General features: G+C 38.3%; 1 protein-coding gene and 1 long non-coding RNA gene across 2 annotated transcripts; one reads left to right on the forward strand and one right to left on the reverse strand.

The window, feature by feature from the left end:
* The first annotated feature begins 3,482 nt into the window (after nt 1-3,482).
* LOC119085199 (protein angel homolog 2) lies at nt 3,483-5,349 on the forward strand. The gene is made up of 6 exons (XM_037195511.1): nt 3,483-3,715; nt 3,795-4,042; nt 4,101-4,280; nt 4,355-4,610; nt 4,672-4,823; nt 4,889-5,349. The coding sequence occupies exons 1-6, from the start codon at nt 3,625-3,627 to the stop codon at nt 5,264-5,266; spliced, it is 1,305 nt and encodes a 434-aa protein (XP_037051406.1). The 5' UTR covers nt 3,483-3,624; the 3' UTR covers nt 5,267-5,349.
* Nucleotides 5,350-7,824: 2,475 nt separating this feature from the next.
* On the reverse strand, nt 7,825-8,344 carry LOC119085203. Its single transcript, XR_005089253.1, has 2 exons — nt 8,041-8,344; nt 7,825-7,970 (listed from the first exon to the last, which is right to left on the reverse strand). It is a non-coding gene; the product is annotated as an uncharacterized LOC119085203 (long non-coding RNA).

Raw genomic sequence — 8,344 nt, forward strand, 5'->3', positions numbered from 1 at the left:
CGTCGCACGACGTCTTTAACGCAAGCCCGTATTGCGTATACATTTTTATTATAAAGTACGCAGTGTTGCCGTCAGGAATATTTGCATGTAGTCGAACGGAATTTGTTTATTTTTATTTAAAATGACTTAAATCTACGTAAAACTAGGAACCTAGTTTTACCTGATGATGACAACAGTTGATTGTCGAAAGCTTGGTTAATAAAAAACTTTAAACAATAATCCAATTTTCAAAAAGTCAATCTAGAACCTAATTATTTTTATTGCAAAATTGGATAGTTTAAAAATGTATCGAAACGTTTGCCTTTAAATTTCTCTTGATAATGCATATTTCTTGAATATCGATGAAGACTGAAGTATCACGTAATACGCATTTGAGGGTTGGACAAATATGTCCAAAGATAGGACAAGGGTATAAGAGCGAATGTTTGTTTAATTAGCTTGAGTTGTAATTTCATATTTTTCCGAGGTGAACACCTAATTTTTTATCCGTTACGTGGCGTGATTAACCGTTTTTATCATGATGTTTAAAATCTGAGAAACGTCTAAGAAACGAGCCATCAGAACAGTCGGAGCGTTTGCTGCGACTGAGCCCCGTACACACCCGTATATCTATTGCGTACGTGACCCTAGTGCGTCTGTCACCCTACTTTGACCGTAAGCCTATTGCGCCGGTTAATGTAGTTAAAGTAAAATTATTATGTAATATGTACATCTTACAAATTGCGCATAGCGCAATTACGAAGCCCCGTACGACGTTCCTTTCAAATGAAACAAAAATTTCAAATCGCCCTAAAATTTTATTTTTTTGAAGGGCCTAGTATCGGCCTCAGTCCGAGGACCCAAATTTTTTTTCAACTACATTCTATTCGGCCTTTGATTGCCTTCCAAATGAAACAAAAATTACGAAAAACAGATGAAATTTGCTCGAGTTATATGTAAAATACACATAGGGCCCTAGTAGTGGCCTTAGTCCAAGGACCCAAATTTAATTTTTTTTTCAACAACATTCTATTCGGCCTTTGATTACCTTCCAAATGAAACAAAAATTACGAAAAACGGATGAAATTTACTCGAGTTATATGTGAAATACACATAGGGCCCTAGTAGCGGCCTTAGGCCAAGGACCCAAATTTATTTTTTTTTCAACAAGATTCTATTCGGCATTCGATTACCTTCCAAATCAAACAAAAATTACGAAAAACGAATGAAATTTACTCGAGTTCTATGTAAAATACACATAGGGCCCTAGTAGCATTTCACTTCTAAGGCCCTAGCTCACGGTCCACTCACCCGATTTTAAAAAACTTTTTTTTCCTGGATCATTTGCCGTGTCATTTACATTTCCATCGTTTATTTTGCCATAAATATCACCAAAAGACCTTAAATCACTTAGGTGGCCCTAACTCACGAAGGGCCGACCCGAATATGCCCATCTTCGAACTTTTTTTTTTTTTTTTTTTTTTTTTTAACAGTTTATTATCAAACGGCCTCATAAAGAATACAAATTTACAAAATTTAGTCAATAACGAAGCTATGCTGACAATGCGTGTAAGTTAAAACGAATTAGCATGTGAGCCGAAACGAAACCAGCAACGCGGAAGCGGCAACGACCCAGTCGACCCGTCGGAGTCGTAACCACCCTCTGCTTTATGTAGTACACTATGTGCCAAATGAGCCATACGCAAGACTATTTTCATGTCCAACAGCGTGACCATTGCAATAATCGTGGTGAGAAACGAAAAGTTTGTGCAGGACGAGTCAAGTAGATGATGTGATCAGCGATCTTGCCCTGGAACGAAAATCTTGGCGAGTATAACTGTTCTCATAAATTGCTTTGAAAGGTTCGAATTCTCTGCAACTCGCAGTTATTGGCTCATTGAAGCCATAATCGGTCCTGTGCTGGGGTGGGCGAAACATATCAATCACACGAAGTCCGTAGGAATGAGATGGCGCATTACGGTAAGAGTCAAACTGGGCGCAAAGATCAGGTGCACTAACCCTTCCCTTTAAAACGTCATACAAAAAAACCACACGACTCAGAATGCGTCTATCAGAAAGACGGTCAAGTCCCAAAACTTAGCCTCACTATTTCGACTATCTTTCAGGGAAAATTTTTTTTTTGAAATCAGATTTGATTTACTCAAGATATCGACGTGACAGACGGACAGACGGACAGACAAAATTTTTATTGCAGATTCGTCATCTATGAACATAGGCAAACACTTTGCCCTTACCGTCTGCTTCGAATTCCATCAATTACACACGGCATAGTAATCCTATAAGCCCCTTTGTACTTCGTACGGGGCTAAAAACCTCTGAATTTCAAACCTGCGACAAAAGGGTTTCCTTACAAAGGGTTTATTTCTTTTACATGCTACATTAGTCAAAAGCCGTGTTTCATGTTTTAAGCACTTCTGTCGAAGCCCTCAGCATGTAAAATCCATTGCATAACTCGGGATAAAAATGAAAAGTCTCGTTTTAGTGTGTTTATTGACCTTGGCCTCGGATCAACAAAATTCACACGAAAACTCTACTTTTCATCTGTTTATCCCTAGTTATGTAAAATACTATTTTGTATAAATTCAACAATAGGAAGTCGTGAAAACGACCTTCAACAAAACAATCACATCAATTTGTTTCACCATTTTTCAAAACAAAAGCAAAGTGACAGTTACAAAGATACAAGATGCACCACTTGTGAGAAACAAGGGGTGAGAAAATAAATCATTTCTCACCTGAAATGTCGTCAGAGTGGAAAATAGTATGTTACATACCAAGGATCAAAAAGGTGTGTTTTAGACCCAGGTGGTGAAAACGTCCAGGGATGGAGCGACGCGAAGCGGAGCGGAGACAATGGGTATAATAAAGGAATTAGAGATCAAGGTTCTGAAAGAGCAGGTGGATCGCACACAAATTTTGACAAAGTTTTGTTACAGATTGTATGAAATGGCATCTTTAAAAAAATATTTTTATCAAGTTGACGTAATCTGCAATGAGTGTGTCTAATATTTGTTTAAATTATCAAAATTAACCGCCGAATAATGTAGCTTGAAAATTGCACTTGCATGTTAGAGATTGAAGTCTCCATTCTGACAGATAAAAATTCATGACATATAATGGCATGTGACGTATGTATGAATAGGTAATCTCATTGAGAATCTAGGCAAGTTGAGGTTTTGAGGTTTTCTTTACGATGAAAGTATATACGAGATTTGGTCGAATGTCGGTCCGGAGCACATAGAGGCCTTGTAATGTAATTCGTTACATGGTGAATCGGTTAATTACTTACACCTAGTCTCTAATTTCATTGATGCACTAGGCCCGAGCGAGAGTCCTAGCACTCAAAAAACGTGTAAGAAATTTTGTTTTCCTTCGTTCGATATACTGGCCGTAGTAAACTTCTTTTTTTGCCGCACTGTTGTTATGTAAGGTAAAAATACCGGATGTCAACACTGCTCATGTTAATACAAAAACTGACATTTTATGACAGTTTGCTTCTGGGTATGATGAAAAGTATTTTGAAATTTCTCAATAGATTACGAGAAACATATTAAATTATGTGCTAAGTTTCAGCGATTTATTTAGACAACGCAACCTGCGATCACAGTTCATTCGATCGCTGTAATGCTAAAATTGCTAAGGCAAAATTTCGTCAATCATTCATTTTCGGTTAACTTATTTCACATTAATGTAAGATCAACGACGTCGAATAAATGTAAGTTATTAAGCACAGAGATGGGGGTCAAGCCTGCTTCAGGATGACAACTATTCAATTTCGGTTAAATGCATTTCAGCTTCAATGGACAACAGTGGCGTTGAACGTCAATGGATTAAAAATCCATCCTATCAAAACTATAAGCCAAAAGCTGATGAAACCGAGATAACCGTAATGTCCTACAACCTGCTCGCACAAGATCTGATTGACAAGCATACCTATTTGTACAGCACACATAATGGGCCGGATCTGACATATCACGTGCGATCGCAGAGACTGATCAACGAGATGAAGCGGATTCGGCCGGACATTCTTTGCCTGCAAGAGGTAATAGTATCCGAACGAAAGTTTTGTCTTCAACTCATTTCAATATTCAATCCGACAGATGCAAGAAAGTCACGTAATGGACTTCAAACTGAAATGTTTCTCCATTGATCTACAAGAACTTATTTTCAAAAAGCGAACGCAGGACGATCTCACCGATGGATGTGCGATATTTTTCAATTCCGACTTGTTGGAACTGGTAAGCGAAGAGAAAGTGGAGTACTTTCAACCGAATGTTCATGTAAGTCGCTGCAGATCTCCAATTGGAAAGTGACACACACCACTCAACGCCATTTTCTCTATGTCTTGCATTAGGTGCTGAACCGACCAAACGTAGCCATTGTTGCTAAATTCCGTCTCAGAACGAGTCCATACAGCGAACTTGTCGTTGCCACAACGCACTTATTGTACAATCCCCGGCGGCAGGACGTGCGTTTAGCTCAGGTACAAGTGCTGCTTGCTGAAATTGATCGGATCGCTTATCAGGGAATCGATGAACATTGCCGGGCTCGCTACTCGCCCGTCATCTTAACGGGAGACTTTAATTTTCAACCTAACACAGCTCCCTACTGTAAGTTGAATTGATTTTGGATCGGTCATGACTTCGATCGTTGTGTCACGACTCGTTTCAGCTTTGATCGTGAACGGTTATCTGACGTACAGTTCGCTCAGCAAGAGATTGCAAATACCCAGACCATACGAACCGAAATTCGGTGACATCTTACTGCCAATTGAATTGGGGATCACAGACGATTGTCAGCATTTCGACCGAAATGTACCGATGGTGAGTGAGAAGCGATTTTATTTTACGCAATTCATTTGTCATTGAAGTCTTATGTCTTTCTGCAGCTGCATAGCCATGAAAACCATACAAGCGAACGAGCCATCGCACCCGTTGAAAAATTGTATGAGTCTCAGCTCCCATTCCAGACCGGAATGCTGAAACATCGACTAAACTTTGGTTCGGTATACGACGACGCTGTTAGTGCTTCAACGTACCAAGACCAATGGGTGCTTGTGGACTACATATTTTATCGCAGAGAATCTACCATGACAAACCACTCGGTCGAAAAGAACATAAAATTGGTGGCACGATTTGAATTGCCTTCCCGGGAACAGTGCTACTACCATTTGCCATACGGTGGCATACCGAATGCTTCGCAGGGTTCGGATCATTTTGCGTTAGCTGCGAAATTTTTAGTGTCATTTTCAGACGATACCAGATAAGGTAATGACAAGTGAAATGCGTTAAAAGGCTGTGAAGAGAAGAACTGTTGTTGAGTTTTCCAATAAATTTTTTTTTCTTACAATTTCGCCTGTCTTAGCTGGCTCAAGTGCCGATTCAGCCCCCAGTGTCCGGTGATCACACCTATACTAATGTAATTTCCATTCATGTTGGATGTTGAGCAATCCTTTAGCTCATTTGGCCTCGGGAAAAAGACCTTTGCATTTGATTTATCCTGCCAACGAGAGCGACCAAGGAAATCCAGGAGTAATGAACTCCTTAAACTTACGAGATCAGAAATAAGGCTAGAAGTTGGTGCAATCACAAACTACTGCAAGCTTAACCATCATCTGCACAGAATAGATCGCTCCACCCGTTAATCGACCCTTTAATATATTAAATTATGCTCTTGCGGCTTGGCCGGCTTGGTTGAGACTAGGGTGCATATCCTTGGTTGTTCGCTCTATATCAATCTCAGGTTTTGCACCTTCGGGTGACATGAACTCTAAGATAAGGATTTACCATCATTAGATGGCAAGTGCCTTAACGACTTCTTATCGAAAACGGGAAATTATATGTGTGCATGCATCTCATTCCTTTCTCGCTTTACCAACACCCCACCGGTATTCTAAAACCGTTTTTTGGGTATTGACTTTTCGAATATGGTTTTGGGAACAAAATGAGTCAAGGTGAAGAGTGAAGAGTGGTAAAGGGTTTATAAAATTGGAATCACATCTCAGAATTACGATCGTTCCTAGGAATAAATGTGTCTCACGATAAACTTGAAGTAAACTCAGGTAATGTTGTTTTTGCATCCACTCTAACTATACAAAAGTTGATGGTGTTTTATGACGACCCGATTTTTTATAACACAGAAAATAGTTATTTATGCAATCGAGTGATAAATGCTTCTTTAGGCACTAGATGCGTGAACTGTCACACGAGATCGCAGACCAAGTGTGGCAATACCAAGGTAAATATAGTGTGGAGGTAATGCCATATATAACCGAATCAGATGTGCGGTAGCACGAAAGTTCGATAAAAACGCCATCTCATCCTTTGTTGTGAGATAGTTAGATAGAACCATTTAAAAAAAAAGATGTCATTGGCATCATTTCATCAAACTTGTGCTGGGCCGGTCTGAATGTCATTACCTCCTCACTATATTTACCTTGGACAAAACATTCACATCGTATGCATAAAAAATCGTTTACCACCGAGTTGCATACAAAGATTTTCTCAAAAAATACAATGCATTGAAAGTTTAACTTTTGGTCACTGAGTCGAGAAAAAGCATTTTCATTATAACGATTACATGGTTGCAGCCATGTCATGCTAGTCATGTACAATGATCTCACAACTCTACACTTATAACCTTATCTTCAAACTTAAAACCATGATACGAGGGGCACCCTAAAAGTTTCGGGAATCGGGTATTTCCGATGCATAATTTGAACATATTCGTAAATTTCAACATTTTTTTAAGGTAAATAGCCAACTCAGTTCGAAAAAATGGTGTACTCAGACATTAGGGCTTATCATTAAAAAATGAACTAAAATTTCACGACTTTGGCAAGTTTAGACCAGGGTTTCTGTTGTTTGGGTCTCAGTATCGATGTAATACCAGCATAGTTCGATAAAAGAATCCTAAAAATATGTATCTAAGGAATCCTAACAGATTTCATCAGAAATTTCGGGAAAAATCGAAAGAATTAGATTCACATGCAATTTCACTGCGAGAGCGGCCCTACAAAATGGATCAGTTTATTTCTAAAATTTGAGATGTAACATGACCTGTTTCCTAGTGAAACAATAGCCAAGGGACACTGACTAAGACCAAACTGGTTTTATCTGCGTATATCAAATTATTTTACATGAATTATGACTTTTCTGATAGCTGAGAGTTCAATGCAACAGCAAAGTACTTTCAATTATCAAAACCTGTTTTTGAGGCAGATCTGTGGAGCTCTGAATCCGTCAGCAGTAGGTGTTTTTAATTTATCGCATTACTACGAAGTGTCAACATTTGAAGGCCGCGTATATGACTTATTACCATTTAGATGGACCATACTTTACATGAGAACATAAAAATACTTTAAGAAAAAATAATTATTTAAGAAAAAATAAAAAACGAACAGCACTTCAGAGAATGAATTCCTCCATTTTCAAAAATGGCCGACAAGCCTTTTTATAAATGTTTCTCAACTCATATCAAAATCTTTTTTTTACGATGTTAAGACGTCATTTTACTTAAAAAATGTTGAATATGTTCAAATTAAATACTTTTATGCGTCGGAAATACCCGATTCCCGAAACTTTTAGGGTGACCCTCGTAGTCAGGCGGGTCCAGTGTTTTAAAATTTGCTACAATATCTGAAGTTTTGTGTGGTAAACAAATTCAATTTCTTTGCGCTAATTTGACCATCAATTCTCACACTATCAAACATTCCATATTTCATATCGGGGACACATTTTTTACGTAATTTTGTTCGTAATATCCAGTCTAGGTATAATTCGTCTAAGAATCTACCTTGCAAAGTTAAAATAAAACACCGTTGAAAATAGATGCAAAACTCGAGTTAATATTTATTTAAAAGAAACCGCGGTTTTCAACAATAGAATTTCAAAACATTTCACTTTGAATTACATTGAGAAAAAACATTCAATATGCAAATACCTCTGGCGGGCCACCAGGATTCGAAGGATCTGAAAAATTAATTAACAAAAATTGAAAAATAATTTGTAAATCGAATTCAAAAAAGAAAAAATTAATTACTTGGTCCAGTTGAAATTGCTATGCTAGGTCCGAGTGGAATGCCTACGCTTCCAGAAGGACCAACTACAAGCGCTGGAGTTGGTGTATCTATAATGTCTCTTGTCGTTCGATTTGCATTCCCTTCATTTTCCTTATTCAATTCCGTCAACACAGTCGTGTCGTTCAATCCCACCGAATCCGGAAATACTGTCGCGATACTCGATGGTAACTCGCTTACTGGCAGCGCACAGCTTACTGCAACTAGACACAAAAGCGTTACAATGACTTTCATTTTGGTTGAATTGAATTGGGAATACTAACAAAC

Source organism: Bradysia coprophila, unplaced genomic scaffold, assembly GCF_014529535.1.
Source record: "Bradysia coprophila strain Holo2 unplaced genomic scaffold, BU_Bcop_v1 contig_94, whole genome shotgun sequence".
Classification (NCBI taxonomy): domain Eukaryota; kingdom Metazoa; phylum Arthropoda; class Insecta; order Diptera; family Sciaridae; genus Bradysia; species Bradysia coprophila.

Excerpts from the sequence above, each read along its gene's own strand:
- LOC119085199 (XM_037195511.1), top strand. The coding sequence starts at position 3,625 with ATGCTAAAATTGCTAAGGCAAAATTTCGTCAATCATTCATTTTCGGTT. Across the intron at positions 4,043-4,100 it reads ACATTCTTTGCCTGCAAGAG|ATGCAAGAAAGTCACGTAAT; the intron begins GTAATAGTATCC and ends TCAATCCGACAG. Across the intron at positions 4,824-4,888 it reads TCGACCGAAATGTACCGATG|CTGCATAGCCATGAAAACCA; the intron begins GTGAGTGAGAAG and ends GTCTTTCTGCAG.